Raw genomic sequence first — 19,333 nt, forward strand, 5'->3', positions numbered from 1 at the left:
GTTCTTGTTTTGTAATAATAGTCTCTGTCTGCAAGTGAGCCAAATAAAATCAATCCATCCTTGACAGTTAAACAACTGATATCCTGTCCATGTTGGTCTGACGTTCCTGCTGATATTTTTTAATAAATGACTTTCCTTAAAAGGCACAAATTACTTTGGTGCACACCTGCATTAAACCAGATTTCAGCAGATGTGTTTAATCTGTTGTCTAAGTACTGCAGCTCTGTGTTGTACTTTTTTATGTTGATTTTTCAATTTCAGGATTAAAACATTAACTATTTTTAGGATACTAAAGAGAGGCAAGGAAATAAGAGAGTTATGTATGACATGCACAAAGCTCACAGGCCATACTTGAACATGGCCTGTATTGCTGTCTGCCACAGTGTTTTTATATTAATACTATCACAGGAGGGCGTCAGTCATAACTTTTCAAATTCTACACGTCTTTAAATCTCCTTTTATCTGGGAACTTGGTTTTACTATAAAGGAAGATGTTCACTTACCCCGTTAACTGATCTTTGATCTCCCTCAAACACCACACTGAGCACTTAGTTATATGGATCTACTGTATGAGGATACGGAGCCCCAGACATGACATCCAAAAAAAGTTAGAATAATAATTGTGGCCACGAAATGCTAATTTGTGGCCAAAATATACTAATTTGTGTACACAATATACTAATTTGTGGCCACGAAATACTAATTTGTGGACACAAAATAGTATTTTGGGAATAATGACGTAGCCTAACTATATTGCAGGCAGTTCTGCTACCTGTGTGGGGCACATGCTACCCAGAGCAAGCTAAAGGTGCAGTCATGGACAGAGATGATTTGATTTGATTGAACTGTATTTTAGGCTGTGAATGAGTTACAAAGACATTCTAAAAAGCCTAGTATTTAAACAGAGAGGCATTTAAACAGAATCTTGAGAGCCCGGATGCTTTACCGGCGAAGGTACGACTTGGACTACGACTCATTCAGTCAATGGATGCAGCATGTGACAACATTGGAGTGGAAGCGATTCAAGGTTGGATTCGGCATGCTAAAGGATTCTTTCCCCGTTGTTTAGCAAGGGACAGGATTGCCTGTGACGTTGATGAGGTCTTGTGGCCTGACCATGCCCAGAGGCACGATGCTGAGGCACAATGATTCCAAGACATTGCTTGCTATCTACCTGCTGCATATTTTGTTTGGGACTACATTTATATGTGTGCAGGATTGTGCAAGTACTTCATAATACATATAATTTTTCCCCTGCTCTACCCTGAGTGCAGTGTTTTGCATTTATCTCTGTAGTGTGTAATGACTGCTGTGTGGTGTTTACACATTAGCTGGATGTGTGTGTTATCTGAAAACAGTGCTTGGTTTTGGGTAAAGATAACATAGTTCTGAAGTAATTGTTTGATATAGCAAGACAAGTCAAAGGTTTTAACAGTGTAGCTTAAGTTTGGTGATTTGTGTTTAAGGTTTTGAGAAAGCGAGAGAAACATTCAAAAAATGTGTTTTAGCAATTCAGAAATACTGTAAGGTACAATTTCTCAGAAATGTTTCTAAACATGGATTTCTTTGTGACTGCATGCATGAGTTAAATTTGTAATAACCTACCTAAAACCTTACACTAGACCTACATTTAAAACTTAAAATCATATTCTACTGCAAAGAAAAGAAATAACTAAATATTTAATGTGACCCCACTGTAACTGCTTAATAAAGAAGTTAAACTTCAAAATATTGTTTGGGGTAGTTATGTCATCCTTTCACACTAATCTGGACAGGTATAGCAGAACTGCCCGCATTATAGTTAGGCTACGTCGCTATCCCCAAAATACTATTTTGTGGCCACAAATTAGCATTTCGTGGATTTTGGATGTCATGTCTGGGGCTCCGTAAGAGGGAGTGTATGTGAGAGTAACATTACTGTAAGATTGAGCAGGACACAACACACTTCACAAACGGATATTACTGTGCGTGCAACACACAGGAAGTGAGCTAGAGTGAACTTCTCTTGCAGGTGTTGACCCTAACAATAATGTCTGCCCGACATTCTTGCACTTGGATTTAGTAATTCCTGTCTGACCTGGTTATAAGTGACTTCCTGTAGTGCAACCCTGCTAGGACAGAAAGAAGGTGAAGTCTGATGTGTTCTTCCTGCTGCAGCTCCAGTACTTCATGCTGCGCACACAAACACACACACACACACACATTTGAGGAAGCACATTCAACGCAAGCTCTACAACAACTAGCGTACACACTAAACACTTCGCTACAGCTAATTAGACAGTGTGTTGTGTGCTCTCACCCCTCGTTAAAAACAGGAACTCACAGATGGTGTTTGCAGACTTCCCTGTCTCTTGCTGGTCCAGAGTAAGACTAAAGGCCCTGACACACCAACCCGACGGCTGACTGTCGGCAGTCAAACTTATCAGTCGGCTCCCCGAAGTCCAAAAAGTGCCTTGGAACACACCGAAGCAACACCGACTTGAGCGTACGTTCTGCGCGTGCGCGAGACGTAATACAAAAAATTAAAACCGGAAATGATGAACGCGTCACGTAGGTCTTGCTTCTCCAGCTGACCATAATGGCGGCTTGTTCGAAATACAATCTCATATTTTACGAAAATAGTTCACTTAGACGGGTTTCTGAAAACATTTTAAGCGAGAAATAGGCCATGCAGTTGTTGAATCCGTCTTCATTTCAGATGGACAAAGGTCAGTTTAAAAGATTTTCGGCAGATTTTGAGAGGCGCTCATCACTCATCCCGCTCGCCATTTCCGGGTTAGTGAGTCATCGACCTCGCCAGACTGTCCGAAGGCCGATTATCAGGTTGGTGTGTCAGGGCCTTTAGAGTCCAAACTAACCATTCTTACAGGAAAAGTCAATCTTCACCTCATCACCCTGTCCCTCTGTGCAGAAACAGAACACAGTGTACTTGAATTTGTATCTGTACTCATGCTTCTCTGTAGCACAAATCCATGTGTGTACCTGTGTATCAGTATGTTTGCTGCCATTTAGGTCAAGATTCTGTCTCAGTGATGACATCACCTTATGTTTCAATCTGACCAGGGGCACCTCTGCTAAAAAAAACACACACACACACACACACACACACACACATACACACAAATACAGTTTTCCATTATCAAGATGTAACAGAAACACAAAGACAGAAAAATACTAGAGATGCACCGATAGACCGGCCGGTGACCGGAATTGACCGGTTTTCAAGAGCTCGGTCATGACCGGCGACCGGCAGGTCAGTCTGACATGCCGATTTCATGCCGGTCAACGCTACAATTAACTGACAACATAAGTTTTACAAGTTACAGTTCTCAAGGACGCACGCACACAGGGATGCCACAGCACGGTCTTTTTCCTTTCTCTCAACTTTTCCGCCGTGTGTCGCGCGTACCCGCTCGCGGTGTGAAGCGCGTGTCCGCGCTATTCTCGCACATGTAGGGAACCTCATGAATTAACCTGCAACATGTCAGCTGTTTGGAAATTCTTCAGTGTGTGTGCAGAAGATAACAAGTTTGCAATATGCAACACCTGCACGGAAAAAGTAGGGCGTGGAGGAATGACACCAAAAACCAAAATCAAATTTTTTTAGTTGGATATTGGATTTGAAAAGAAGGAAATGGTTCTAACATTGCACTTTAGATGTGTGTGAATTTCCCACAACAGGAGTAATTTATATAGTTCTATTTTATAGGGATCCATTATCTGTTAAAAAAATGTTCTATGTTCTGTACAAAATGTTCTATTTAAGAAAAGATAGAAAATAAATATTTGCGTGTGCTGTAAAGTAGATAGAAAAAATTTAATCGGAATCGGCTAAAATCGGTATCGGCTGGACTAACTCAAAGAAAATCGGAATCGGCCTAGAAAGTTTTAATCGGTGCATCTCTAAAAAATACCAAACGAGGGTTACAGCAGCAAGCAGCATACAGCAGATGTCATTAGGGTAAATTCTCGTTTCCGTATTTACTTCAGTCTAAATTTACAGGACAGAAATGCTGCATGTCGGCTGTACATATTCTATTTTAAAATGTATCTTCTTAGTTAGGCCTACATACCTGTGAATGCTGGAAATATAACTGATATTAATGAATATTTAAATTGTTGCTAATAATAACTGACAAAAAATACAAAATAAAAATAATTTTGAATGAGATTGGAGCATTCTGCAAATTCATAATTAATAATTTCCACTGCCCAATGGGCAAACAAAGTCAAATTGTCTCAAATTATAATATACCATATAAACACACACAGTCAAAGTATTATCATGCATAAATAGCCTACTATTGCTGACCTGCAGTGTTCAAAGTAGTTGAAATGATAATATTGATACTTTGTTGAAAGTGTTAAGATGTTTTCATGGAGACTGTGGGGTGTTTGAACACAGTAGTCTTAATTGTTCAGTAGTTTTTTTTTTTCTATCATTGAAATCAGATGTAGATACTATACTATAAACTATAGTCCATCACACTGAAGATTTGATTTGACTGTGAGCCATTTTACACTAGGTACATTGAAATGGTAAGACACTGCTAAATAAAGGGGGTTGCCACCATCTTGTGGCCATTAACAGTAGTGCAGCTTTTGTTGGTCATATCAGTAATGCAACTATATTCTCATTCATTATCATGTTACACACCAATTCTAGACTATACTATTCTAGACTACGTTTCTTTCATTTTATTTTTGATCTTTTTCATGTCTTAAAGAGTTTACTGCTTGTTTTTTTTAATCCTACATAATGTAAAGTGTCTTTGAGAACTCTGAAAAGCGCTATAGAAGTATGAGGTATTATTATTATTATTATCATCATCATCATCATCAGGTAATTAACATCCGATTACTGTAGATTCCAGCCTGCAAAGATACATTTATTAATATTTGGGGTAGCAATGTAGTCTACATGGGTCATCTATGGGGGCCCAATATTATATTCTTTCATGGGGTCCAAAATCTCTGGCAGCACCCCTTATTTTTTGACATGGTCACCTCTTCCTTTTTTTGAATGAAGATGCAAGTCTCCAGTTCTACCAGGAAGCCAAAAGCTGGATACGTGCCCTGAGGTACTGTCGGGAATAGAAGTCCTTCCGGGTTCAAATCACTAACAGTTATCGAATTCTATCTTTTTATTTTCCTTTCCAGGTTTAAATATAAGGCCTTGCCATAATTATGTCACTACTGGAAACCAAAGTGTATCACCCGAAAACTGTTTTTCAGGTTGACAGCAGAAATGTATTTTTCACTGTATGTCTCTTTTATGTCCTGCAGGTCCTACAAAAAGACTGCATGGGGTCCTGGAAAAAACAAAAACATAAATATTGATATTGTTTATTAATTATTATTAATATTGTCTGTGCTATTGATTTTTGCATTTACTTTTTACTGCACTTGCATTCCTTTCTAATAACTGACTGATTTGCTTTCCTTCCTTGTAAAACCAACATTGTAAGTAATGTAATGCAGGTTCTTATTATTATTATTCATCCAATAAAAGAAAAGAAAAATGTACTATCACCCCATTTCACTACTATTTTATTCATGTTTAATAATATTGGTGCCAACAACTTAACCACCCAATTAAAATCCAGCGTGGAGAATGACACGTCTTCAGGGAACACAGTTCACAGAGAAAACACAAGTTCATTGCTGGAATTCACCCTTTAGTCGGTCTTATTACCCTGTTAGGTGGTAACAAGAAAAATGAAAAACAAATGCACACACAAATCCTAAACGATCCAGTATCAAAAAAATCTATTGCTTGTTGCAGAAAAGACAGACAGAAGAACCAATTTATAAAAAGATATCCATAGACAAGTGCAAACACAGTGTGATTTAAAGCCAAAGCTCTATATATATCTATATATATATCTATCTATATAATATATATATATAAAAAAAGGCTCATCATTCACCCATACCAATAATTTTTATCCAGATGCCATTTGTAACCTCAGCTACACCTCTAGCTATGAAAGCCTCTCATTGACAAAATAACTTTTTATTTCCTCTTTGTGGGCTGGGTTTTTTATCATCATCACAATATCAACTTGTGCATTAAACACATCGTGACAGACAGTTAAAGATCCAATTTGTAATATATATTAACTGTAATAAATCAAAAACTGAACCCAATGCATCATCAGACATTAAGGAAACATGCTAAGTTGAATTACTTTTCTGACAAAAATGCTAATACCAGGATTTTCTGAAATTTTGGATGGTGAAAGTTTGTTTTCGCGAACAGGATCCACGGAGATAGATTCTACCTGACCTAAAAAAACAGCATGTTTCTAACAGTTGCCTGACTAGAGACGTAACAAACCCCGGATAAATATTGGAGATGTATTTGAAAGATGGAGACAGCTTAGATCCCAAAAGGACGCAGATTTGGCTCATTTCCTCCTGAACAGGTAAGCATTAGCTTCAGGCTAATTTATCACAGCTACAAGGGATGGGCATTTTATGTCATTTCAACATTCGTGTACTCGCATGGAATTATATAGCTAGAGTACCCAAGCTGGTTACTCGCAAAAACAATTGAGACATTGTTTGTCCGCTGTGCCAACTGAGCTATCCGGGCGCCCAATGGTGAGTTATTTTAAGCCAAGAGAGGGGGGCTGTTAATCGGGAAGAGAGGACTGTAAGTTTGCAGTGTGTTTAGTGATTGTTACTGTAATTCTAAGCCAATAAAGTGTGTTCAGTCGGGTGGAGAGGACGGGAAGGTAGTAGTATTTTTAGCGGTTCATACCGTAATTCTAAGCCGAAAAAGTGTGCCTGTCAGTTGGATACAGAGCTCCGCGTGAGCACGGGCTTTTATGTCAATATAGCCAGTACATAACGTTAGCTACTCCGCTGTGCTGTGGAGTAATGTCTGGCTATGTGAGACAAGCGTCTAGCAACATTGTTGTGGATGCTGCGGCCTCAGCCTGGCAACCTCCGTGAACTCCAAGTCTGTGGAGGAGGGGGCGGGGGAGACGTCTCCAGTATTTTGAATTTGTACTGCAGTAACTATTTTAAACACTAGCTGTCAGTATTACATATTGCATCTTTAAGGATTTTTAGAGTTAGTTGAAACAGAGTATCATTAGAAAACTTGCAACTAAGTAAATGCAACTATTTTACTATCTTTTTAATTAGTGCCTCTTCAGTTTAATGTTCACGTTGTTCAATAAAGGAAAGTTGAAAATAATTCCCTTACATTTTTTTAATTCAACAAGCAGTATACTGTAAGCAACACTGAGTATACTTTAATGCAAGTAAGTCGCAAGTAATATCGTTATATGTTAACGTTATCGCATATTGCATATTTTCCTCATATCGCAGCCTTTGTGCTTATTGTAAGACATGACAGGCAAAATGTAGTATCGCATAAACTCCACTGTACCGGAATGCATAAAAAAAAGTTTGTCTGGTGCACAGACTCTTTGATTTCTGAATCAAACTAGCGCCTATGGTAAGAAATGTAACGTTATCAAAGCTGAAATAACAGTGTTTTGAGCGTTATACTTTCATGACTCGTGAATTCTATGAAGAAATATAACAGAGCATCCTTGTCTCTTTTATCCATCATATCCATATAAAGTGATGCAATCTAACCCCAACTCACTCATCCTCCTGGATCATTTCTCTAAGGCACTCCTTTAGGTTTTCCACCCGGTCTCTATTGTTTTGTTCAGCAGTCTGTATCGCCTGCTCCAGCAGCCGCTGCACCTCATCCAGTCCACCCACCTTTGGCGCGTTGTGGGGGTAGAGACACCCACGCAGCTGACTTCCGTGGCAGTCCGGGTTAAGTAAGCCACACAGCAAGCGCAGGAACATGTCGTAGTGGCCCAGCGGGGAGCTGAGGGTTCGCGCCAGGGCACACTGGACCAGGCCTAGTGCTGATTTGGTCTGATCCTTGAATGTGAAGAGCTTGGGCTTCTGCAACAATGCAGAGTCTAGAACGTTCTTGGACTCTGTGCGAAACATCGTGAAGACGTAGAGAGCGGCCATGAACTCCTGGAGGAGAGAAGACATGGGGCGATTTTTAGGATGAATCCTTTGTGGGTATCTAGCCTAAGGTCACGTCTCTGCTAGGTGGACCTCGAGCAGCAGCAGCACGGTTTATTTAGTGTCAATAAAGACCCAGTGACAATTATTTTCTTTCTTTTTTAGTTCTAATCCTGTGTCCCTGTGTTAATTGTTCGAGTATCTCTTGGTATTTCAAAATGTACCATTTTCTTTTCTTGTTAAAAAGGTTAAAACATTTGTTAGAACTCATCTTGGTGTATACATCCATTTATCTAATCCGACCTGATTTGGGACAACTAGCTAACATCATGCAAAACCTCTCAACGTTTGAGCTTGCGGGTTAACAACCTTGAAAAAACAAAATGTTAATATTAACTGCAAAGTAAATGGTTTTCAGCGTATTGTAATTACAGTATTGAAATACTGAGACACAGGTAGGTGAGATGAAGAGAGTTTTACCTGTAAGCTGTAGTGTACAAAGCAGAACCTCTTCCTCCCGTCCGGGGCCGCGGCGGGGAGCTCAGTGCACATGCCGGAATACACCGCCACTTCCTTCAACTTCAGACTGCACTCCTTCACGTCCTCTTCAAAGAACACACTGGTATTCCTCTCCAGCATCTTAAAGGCCATCTTACCCAGCCTCGTCAGCAATTGCTTGTCGTCATTGGACCATTTCTGAGTGGAGAGGGGACATTGAAATGAAAATGATGAAGTTAAAGTTAAGCATGTTAATTAGCTTTTCTTGACAAAATCTCTTTTTGAACAAGCTCCATGTTTGATTTTTTTCGTTGTTGAATATTATAAACTCCATAAAGACATTAATTTCAAATCAACTGTAAAAGACTGCATCAGATGGTTCAGGCATTCATTACACTGTATCCCCCCAAATAAAATTTTAACTCTTGATTAGTAAATATCTGGTAGTAAAAAATAAATTACAGAATTTCAATTGCATTCTAGTACCAAATAAAGAACAACTAATGGGTAATGAAAAGTTTAAACAGAACATTTGTGGCCGCATAGCTTTTTATTTACGTACTTCCAAAAAAAGAAAAGTGAATGGCCAAAGTGAATTAAGTCACTATGAACTATGACACAACTTAGACAATAAAAGACACAGACAAACGCATGTTACCAGGTCATTGTCCGGTATATCATAGTAGAACTGCAGCCTGCGATTGGTCTGGACAGTCATAATGCTGACGAAGAACGGCGTCAGCCTGGGGGGGTGCTCCCCATAGCCCCGATAACGGAAGCAGCGCTCGAACACCGTGGCCACCATCCAGCATACGAAGGGTTGTCGAGCGAGCATAGAGAGCGTCGGTTGGCGTTTGTAATGTGCCACGATTTGGGCTGCTCGCGCTGCGTCGCAAAAGCGCATGGTCAGGTATTCATCTTTCATCTCGTCACTGGAGAAAAGAGGGGGGAAAAGGATCAAACTGGGCTGAATCAGAGAAGTTAAAAATAATTTAAGTTATATTCAGCTGCTGAACCATTTCAGCAGTTTTACTGTACATAATCAAACATATTTACAGGATGGCATACATGCCAAATAGACACACAATTCTTAAAAACAGCAGCAAATACAATAATAAAATAAGCAAACATAATTTAAAAAAAAAATACTGATGCACACAAAGCACACACACACACACCTGAAGCCCTGTATTTCTGTGACGACGTCTATGAATCGCGATGGTATCTCTGAGACAGCCGCTCGTCTCCCCAGGATCCAGACGTGGGCACCACGAAGCACCGTACCTCGGATGATATTCACAATCAGGACTTCAAGCTCTGCCTTGGTGTGATTGTCATTTATCACTGGAGCATTCTGAAGAGAAAAGAAACGACAAATATATCAGTTTTCGGTCATCCATTTTGATAAGCCTTTAAAAACATGCCTCATAAATGTATATTTTTGGTTATCTTTGGTCATTTTTTTACAGTTACAAATGTGAATGGTCCTCAGGTGTATGTGTGCAGATGGGATACCTCCCAGTCCAGAGGAGCTTGGTAACAATCAAGTGAGTCCATTATGATGAGGAATTTGCAGTCCTCTTCCTCCAGGTATTTCATGTCTTTGCAGTCAGGATAAAAATATTCTATCACTTCCATGATGGACATCTTCTCTGAAAGAGGTTTTCTGTTCCGCACGTACATGAAAGTTCGGAATGAAAGCTTGATGACAAACTGCATATCCTGAGCAAACACAGACAGGAACATGGTCAGTTACAAAAAAATAAAATAAAATCAAGTCCAAAAAAAAAAAAAAAAAAAAAAACACCTTCAAAATGTTTGTTGATTCACCTTATTGGCGCGCAGTTCTGCCCAATCCAGGCAGAATTTCCCCACAGAGACAGACATGCCAATTCCTGGAATCCCAGTGGTCAGCACCGTCCTCACCGGCTTGCCATCAGCCTTCTGTAGTCGGAACAGGTTGTTCACGCCCACGTAGGTCTCGGCACTGGGGACCTGAACAGGAGACGGAAGGTGGGGTAGGAACTCATGGAAGGGGTCAATTCCTCCATAACCACAGGTGGAAATATTGGGCTGAACGTAGATGTTATCTAGAAGATTCTGCTTTCCGGCTTGAACGACCCCCTCACGGATGACTTGGTGTTTACCGATCAAATACTGTTTCAGGTGAAAACGGATCAAAGCTGGTGGTGGAGAAACATAAAGAGGAAAGTGAGAAAACTTCAGTACACGTGGTTTGGAATCTGGATCTCACATTGTGAGGAATAATCTTTCCGCTACACCACCTCTGTGCCAAGTTATGGTAGTCTCTCGTTGCTGCACACATTCTCACCAGAAAAGACGTGCCACGATCCACCCTAAACCCGGGATCCTGTTCTTACTTTGTTTTTTTAAAGTGAAGGATAAGTAAGGTTTTAAATCACATGGCAGACATGTTTTTTTGTTCCCTTTGAAACTGGTATCTTTATTATTATAATTACGCCTTTCCTTCTGGAAAATAATTGTATATTTTGTGTAACTTTAGAATTGTAATACACCCACACAAATTCATAGAGAAAGCAGTCTGTGCTAGGTTAAATCTGCTTTTTGAAAATAGTATGTGTAGCAAATATAAGTCATGTCATCAAAAGTTATCAAAATGCAGCCTCAACATTCAGATGTTCTTAAAATACCTCAGAAGAAACATTTACCAGTATAAGCGCATGTGTTGGGATAGAACCCATTTACTTGCCTCTCCTGCACTTATTCCGTAGTTCGTCTGCCTCTGGTTTCTTGTTGACATTTTCAAGTGTACTTATTGTATGCAACAGGGAACGATCCTGGCCTGCAAAACAGAATTTTTATTAAAAAAATATATATAAAAACAGTAAGCAAACACTGACATTATATCAGTCCCTGTGTACTCCACAAGGCTGTATCAGTAAGTTTATTTTCAGTTGATCAAGTTCACTTGACAGCTGTCAAATAGTCAAAATGTGTTTCTCTAAATTCTGAGGTCTATTTGTACAATTTTACTATACAGTGGCAAGAAAAAGTATGAGAACCTTTTGGAATTTCATGGTTTTCTGATTAAATTTGTCATAAAATGTGATGTGATCTTCATCTAAGTCAAGGGTATTGGCAAACATTTTTGGGATCTTTCATGTCTTTGTTGAGAACAACCAAAAAAAAACTCATAGTGCTTGTGGAAAAAGTATGTGAACCCTTGAGTTAATGACCTCAAAAAAGCTAAATGGAGTCAGGTTTTTGGCACACCTGGAGTCTCGATAAGATAATGGGCGTTTTCACACATACCTCGTTTGGTCTGGACTTTCGGACTTTTTAGTTTGATCCGAACCAAAATTACAGGTGTGAAACCTCCCCCGGACCGCGGTCCGGATCAAAAGACCAAATTTTGGTCCGATAAAAAGAGGTGGTCTCGGTCCGGACCAAACTGAACCATGGTCCGGTTCGTTTATAGTGTGAAAGCATTTTTTGGATGGTTCGGACTTTTGGACCAAATACAAGAAGCTCTGGCAGGCTCTCCTTGTGTTACAAGACCGGGGAAGCTCCTTTAAGGTGCTTAGTGAGAGAGAGTGACGGTGAATGCGTTCAGAGAAGACAGCTGTCGGCTATCAGAGCAGAGAATACATCAGCAGTTTATTTGTTAAGTCGTAAATATACAGCTTAGGTTTCAGTTTGTCTCTGAATAAATGCTCCAGAAAGAAAGTTCCCGTGTCTTGCTTCTCAACATCACAACAAAACAAAAAGGGCCGCGGCAGTAGAGGGAGAGCAGCAGTCAGTAGGGGGAGAGCAGCAGTCAGTTGGAAAAACTCCGACACAGAGAGAGCATATGAGAGGACGAGGAAGCCCTTCAACAAACCAATCAGTTAGAAGTATCTGGAGACGTAGCTCACGTATGTGATGACGGCAGGACATAGGTTTGTCACGTATAAAGCAAAAAGAGCACACTGATACTCCACAGCGGTAATGGCTAAATGTTTTGTGGAATGATGAAACTAAGACTGAACTATTTGGAAATACCACACAGCACTACATCTGGCGTAGAGAGGGCACGGCATATCATCATGAAAACCTGATCCCAACCTTAAAGTCTGGTGGAAGAAACCTCATGATTTGGGCCTGCTGTTCTGCATCAGGGCCTGGCCAGCTTGGAATCATTGAGGGGAAGATGAATTCCCAAATATATCAGACAATTCTTCAGAATAACGTGAGAATGTCTATACGTCAGCTGAAACTATGTAGAACACATGTCAAACTCAAGGCCCGCGGGCCAAATCTTGCCCCTTGCAGATTATGATCCGGCCAGCATACGAATTTAGGTTCACAATACATATTGGTCCACCTAGTTTTTGTCGCTTTTTCTGACTTAATTTTTTTCCCGACGTTTTTGTCACTTTTGCCGACGTTTTTGGGCACTTTTTGTTCTATGGTGGCTGAGGAACTTTTTCCTGACTTCTTTAGGACTTTATGTTGACCAAACTGTAAGTGAGAAGACTATATGACACGTGCAATAATACAGTCAAAGATTTGACTTTTTCGATTAAATAAAAGCACATCAATAAACTAAACATGTCTGGCCCTTGATGTGATTCTTATTTTCCAGTGTGGCCCTTAGTGAAGTTGAGTTTGACACCCCTGGTGTAGAAGGTGGGTGATGCAACAAGACAACACCCCCAAAACACCGAAGCAAGTCCATAACAGAATGGATTCAGAAAAATAAAATCCGCCTTTTGGAGTGGCCAAGTCAGAGCCCAGACCAGTTATAAATTCTAAGGGTTCACTTACTTTTTCCACTGCCATTTTGAATGTTGAATGAGTGTGTTCAATAAAGACATCAAAAGGTCAGAATTTGTTTGTGTTATTATTTTAGACACGTTTGTCAATACACTTAGATGAAGTTCAGATCACATTTTATGACAAATTTATTCAGAAAACAATGAAATTCCTAAAAGGTTCACATACTTTTTCTTGCCACTGTAGCTGTGTTTTCTTACCAAGTGTCTCCATGATCCTGTCCACAAAATCAAGAAGGTCTCCTTCATTTATCTGTTTCAGGGTTATTTTTGTTTCCCACTGGTAAAACCACATCTTAAATTTCAATAGATCTTCCCTGTTGAGGCTTGTCAAAGTATTCTGGATACTCTGCATACAGAGAGAGAGGCATAAAACACAAGTTAACATGTTGTCCTCGCAGAAATGACTTAGGCAGCCTTTGGGTCATATTAAGGTGCAACAATTACATTTTCTATCATATATTAACAAATTTGAGAAAATTGGTTAAAAACAACATCAAATTATTTGTCCATTCATCCATCCATCTTCAACCGCTTATCTGGGATCGGGTCGCGGGGGCAGCAGCTCCAGCAGGGGACCCCAAACTTTACTTTCCCGAGCCACATTAACCAGCTCTGACTGGGGGATCGCAAGGCGTTCCCAGGCCAGGGTGGAGATATAATCCCTCCACCTAGTCCTGGGTCCTCCCAGCTAGACGTGCCTGGATCACCTCCCTAGGGAGGCACCCAGGGGACATCCTTACCATATGCACTAACCACCTCTACTGGCTGTCTTAAAATTATCTGTTAACTTTTAAATACTTTTTTATAATGTAATAAATGGGAATGATGAAGTTTATTTTTGACAAATACAGTTAAACATCAATAGGCAAATGTACCATTATTGGGATGTATCACAAACAACCAACAGAGTTAAAATGAATCATCAGGGGGCCCGTTTCAGGAAGGAGGTTTAACAAACTCTGAGTCTAACTCTGATCTCTGAGTTGATTTACCCTGAGATGGGAAACTCTGAGTTTTCGGTTCCAGCTGATTTAGGTTAGCTCAATCAAGTCAGAGTAGGTTCACTCAGAGTTTAGCACGTGCACCACCACAATAAAAAAGGCAGCATGAATGGAGCCATGATACTACGATTCACCATGGCAACTACCACAAAAAAAAAATCAGTTGGCGTACTTCACCCCTCTGGAACTGGAAATTCATATGCGCACATACAGAGAGTATGAACCATAGACGACCAAGCAACACGGCTGGTGCTGCAAAAAGAGCGTGAATTGCCGTGGGAGAAAATTGCTGCTCGAGTCCATGCACAAGTTCCAATATAGTGTAATAATTATATATTTAATCACAAGTATAATATTACTGGTGAAAATGGGTGGACACTAGTGATATGAGGACAGATAAGGTTATGTACATATCTGATGGACTGTAAAGAAAAACGATAACGCTCAAATAGGTAGTTATCCGGAAATGAAAATACATCTAGTCGGGGCCTCAATATTATCTCCCGACGTATAGTCCCTGTGAAGTAATACAGCTTCTTCATCAACGGGAACGTCGATAAAAGGACATGCCATGTTCGAGTAAAAATGTTTTATAGTCTGCCTAACAGAGTTTAAAAAAACCAACCCTGTTTTTTTATTCATGCAGAGGACAAAAATGCGCTAAAATGCACCTGCTACAGACTGAATGAATGAGGAAATGAATGAGGAAATGAATGAGCGCTGCGTCAGAGGGAGGAGACTGAGAGAAACTCAAGGTTTATTGAAGAAAACCTGCTCCCGACCAGGTTAGGTTCACAGGGTCAGTTACCATAGTAACTGACTCTGAGATTAAGTTACCTCTCTTTCTGAAACGGGCTGGAGTCACCCCTCTCTCTCAGGTTTGATTAACCTTCCTTTCTGAAACAGAACACCCAGAGTTTCCCTCATCTCAGGGTTAACAAACTCAGAGTTTTCACTAAACCTGCTCTCTGAAAAGGACCTCTGGTCAAACAAAGTCCTGAGACCAAAACAACAACTTCTGTTAAGAAAGGAAAATATCATTGGCATGTCATTGCAGACCAACTGTGATGCACCAACCTTGAATAAATGGGGCAGGTCCTGCTCTGGGTGTAGTTTGCCTGGCTGGCTGTTCACATCAGTCTCGTCATCTGGTTCAACAGGCTCAGGTGGTTCTGGGGAATCAGCCACCAAAACTTCATCTGGATCCTCTTCATCGACTTCTGAAAAATCCTCCAAATCAGAAGACCTGAGAGACAGGAAGAAAGGTGAGAAAGAGCTCTGCAAATATTGTCCAAGGATCACCATTTTGTCACATTTTGACGCACGTCAAAAACAAAAATTGCACATATATTGGCTAAAGTATGCAACACCCATTTTTGATAGAGATCTTTAAAAATATTTGGTATGATTACAGGAGCTCTGGAGCCAGGTACAGTACCACAACCCATGGGAGTAACACTCATAATGCCAATATGGACAATAATACTGATATAATCATAATAGAATAAGGAGTTTAAATGCCTTTTGGTCAGAAACTTTAGTGGCTTTACTCTATTTTAAATGCTGAGGCTTTGATCAAAACGGTCATAAAAATACAATGTATCAGTGTCTTGAGTAAGAGCCTGTTTTTGGTGCAAAGGTTCTGTGCTAGAATGAACTATTTGGTTGCATTTGTATATTAGAGAGAACAGATACTGTCAACAATACAAAAACTGTGTAAAATGATTAAAGAAATTCTCAAAATTTGGTCTGAACTCTGCAAGTCAGCATGGTCAGAGTTTTTGTGTGTGTTTGTGTGTGTGTGTGTGTGTGTGTGTGCGTGTGTTCCACCTGGTTTCAATAACAACAGCTCCCGGTGGTTTCGTCTGCTGCGTGGTCATGGTGTAGAGGGTAGAGGGAGACTCTGAGCGAATCATCCGCAACCTGGCAAAACATTAGGGACATATCTTGGTTAACCTCCTATATAAGCAATTTCTAAGTCCCTAAAAGCAACCTCACCCTTTTTTATATTATGCAGTGGACTCAGATGTTTGGAGCAATAGAGAGCCAAACATTCTGGCTTCAAGAAAGGTGTAAGTATCTTAACTACCAGCTAACTGAACCAATCAGCATCAGGTGAGGTACAGCAAAAGTAAATTAGGCAGTTATATGAAGCCTTACGCATTCTGTGATAAATTGGCCAAAACTTTGGGATAACGCATAAATATCAAACGAAAACACAGTACCCTGTCGCTTCATTAGTAGATTCAGGTAGTACCACTGGGAAAGTGGGAGGGAAAGCAACTGCAACCTCTTCTTCACTTCCCTCCACATCCTCCATCACATCACTTTCACTCTTCATTGAACCATAGCTGGAGGGGGGCCTCTTCCACTGTTTCTTCTCCTCCTCATCAATCTCCTCATTCTCCTGTCTAAAGATGCTGAGGGGACGAAAGGGGGGTGTTAGTATGCAAGTGGGTGTGTGCCGACACTGTTTTACATTAGTCCAATAAATGACAAGTAATATTTTACTAGGACACATACAATACAATATGATAAGTAGATAGGGTGACCAGACGTCCCGAAAAATTCGGGACAGTCCCGAAATCCAAGCAGTTGTCCCGAATCCCGCCCTAATTGTCCCGAAAATTAGAGCAAAGTCTCAAAAGCAGACTCTCGAGTATTTTAATTTTTTTTAATTTTGTTTTGACTCTCGAGTGGTTCAAGTCTGATAGAACATTAAAAACTGTTCATGGTGATTGAGTCATCCTGCAGCCACTTAAAGGAATACGCCACCAGAATGCATGTCGAAATTCTAGCAGCGATGTTTCCCCATTGGAATGAATGGCAAACAGAGCTATAGCTAGCTTCTCATAACGAGAGCTCTCCAGCTCACAAAAAACACCAAACTCCTTCCTACATACATTGCAAAACGCTTTGTTTGCATCGCGGAAAACTGCAGTAATCCAGGGGTATTTCCCTACCCAGTCCTCCCCGTACTTGCAGAGACGTTTTTGCTTTTTAGCTACGTGTTGATCTTGATCGGGTCCCGGGACACCAGCCTGAGCCTCCATTTCAAAAATGAATGAATGAAAATTCGCGTTGCAACTTGCAGCCAGTGAGCAGCCGATGGCATTTATATAACACATACTCTATGGTCTTACAAAGCTCACGCTTTTGATCGATTACAATTTAATCATTTTTTGTGAGCTGGAGAGCTCTCGTTATGAGAAGCTAGCTATAGCTCTGTTTGCCATTCATTCCAATGAGGAAACATCGCTGCTAGAATTTCGATATGCATTCCGGTGGCGAATTCCTTTAATTAAGTGGCTGCAGGATGACTCAATCACCATGAACAGTTTTTAATTTTCTATCAGACTAGAACTACTCGAGAGTCCAAAAAAAAATACTCGAGAGTCTGCTTTTGAGACTTTGCTCTAATTTTCGGGACAATTAGGGCAGGATTCGGGACAACTGCTTGGATTTCGGGACTGTCCCGAATTTTTCGGGACGTCTGGTCACCCTAGGTCACCCTATAAGTAAAGCAGGGAGGTAATCAAAGTCTGGCCAAGTAACGTTTGTTTGACAAGATGTGAAATGTAAGTGATTGGGATAAAGCAGTACAACTACTTGAATATCCCTACATAAGTAGTTAATAACCTACTTGAGTGAATATAATACAGCGTTATGTAAATAATCAAACAACTTAACGCATGGGTCTTTTAGTTAAGCATTAAGGAAGTACAGTAACTTCGCTTGTGTGAAATGTCTTCTTAAAGTGACAGAGATTAAAGATGGCAGGTGAACTCAATGCTGTGCGACAACACCCACCTTTCAACTTCGGTGTCTGGGTCCATGTTTCTGGTAGCAACAGACTCACATACCGCAACTGTAGAATGGATGTAACTTATGTAAACGAAATCCAACTTATCGCAATAATTTCATATCCAAAAAAAGGAATCCACCGTGCTGACGTTGCTGTAACGTTAATATATAGCTAGGCTATCGCTCTCCGCCGTTACGGTTATGCTATCATTAATACTAAACATAACATATACACACGCGCAATATGTGGACGCGTTAGAAATGAATGTTTCCCCGCAAATAATCAAAGCGAACACAATAAACTATGAACTGTGAAGTAACATCAGAGGCCTTCCATTTTAACTTATTTCCTCTTCGCTTTCTCAGTCAGTTTCAACTTTCGGCTTCTGCCAACAGCAACAGTACGACTTCCGGACAACTTCAGAATAAAAGCATGCTCTCAACAAATATATAAACATCCATAAGCAGTCAGCACAATAATGCGCAAATTATATATTAATACTCATCCTGACGCACACTTTTGCCCAATTTTATCTAATTTGTACGTGTGTATGAAACCCTACGATGAAAACATGTTTGAGCCTTTTTATCAACTGTAAAAAATCCTCGTTGAACTACTCCCAAATCAGCCTGTACTTTATCCTCATGTTATTTTATCGGTAGTTGCAAAAGATAAAAAAAAAAAAAAAAAAAAAAAGTCAGCCAAATTGTGGTGACATGACCAGTTTGAATTTAATGCACAACTCAGATATCGTTTTACACTAATGTTACCATTGTAGACCCACTACATTTAAAGTTACAGCATACTATCTGGCCAACTCTGTCAGTATATTATTTAACGGTAGGACTATAGGTGGGAGGACTATGAGGATGAAATGGATAGACTATAAAATTACAAAAACTACAAATTACAAATATTTAGTTTTTATTCTGAAGGTTTTGAGGCGCGCACCGGAAGTCGTAGAACTTAGTTGCGTGAGTCCGGAACTCAAGTGGCCTCTTTTCATGTGCTGAAAGAGCATGGGTGTATAATAAAAGTGAAACATACGGCACTATTCTATAAACCAAGTTTATACAACTGTATGAATTATTGATAAATCTGAACTTTTCAATTTATTTATAAAACCAAATTTTGTTTTTTGGTCTTCAGACTGAATTATTTTTGGATTAATTTAATAACACTTTTCACATGGCCTTTATCACATCAAAAATCTCCCTGTTAAA

The 19,333-nt window shown here is 40.0% G+C and overlaps 1 protein-coding gene across 1 annotated transcript; it reads right to left on the minus strand.

Annotated features, from left to right (window-relative positions):
* Positions 1–7,004: 7,004 nt before the first annotated feature.
* nlrc3l (NLR family, CARD domain containing 3-like) lies at positions 7,005–18,509 on the minus strand. Its single transcript, XM_028573262.1, has 12 exons — positions 18,116–18,509; positions 16,531–16,725; positions 16,136–16,228; positions 15,383–15,551; positions 13,503–13,650; positions 11,237–11,329; positions 10,336–10,688; positions 10,021–10,227; positions 9,684–9,859; positions 9,164–9,437; positions 8,488–8,703; positions 7,005–8,016 (listed from the first exon to the last, which is right to left on the minus strand). Exons 1-12 carry the CDS (start codon positions 18,139–18,141, stop codon positions 7,621–7,623), a joined length of 2,346 nt encoding a protein of 781 aa, XP_028429063.1. The 5' UTR covers positions 18,142–18,509; the 3' UTR covers positions 7,005–7,620.
* Between the last annotated feature and the right edge of the window lie 824 nt (positions 18,510–19,333).

Source organism: Perca flavescens, chromosome 3 (genome assembly GCF_004354835.1).
Source record: "Perca flavescens isolate YP-PL-M2 chromosome 3, PFLA_1.0, whole genome shotgun sequence".
NCBI classification, from domain to species: domain Eukaryota; kingdom Metazoa; phylum Chordata; class Actinopteri; order Perciformes; family Percidae; genus Perca; species Perca flavescens.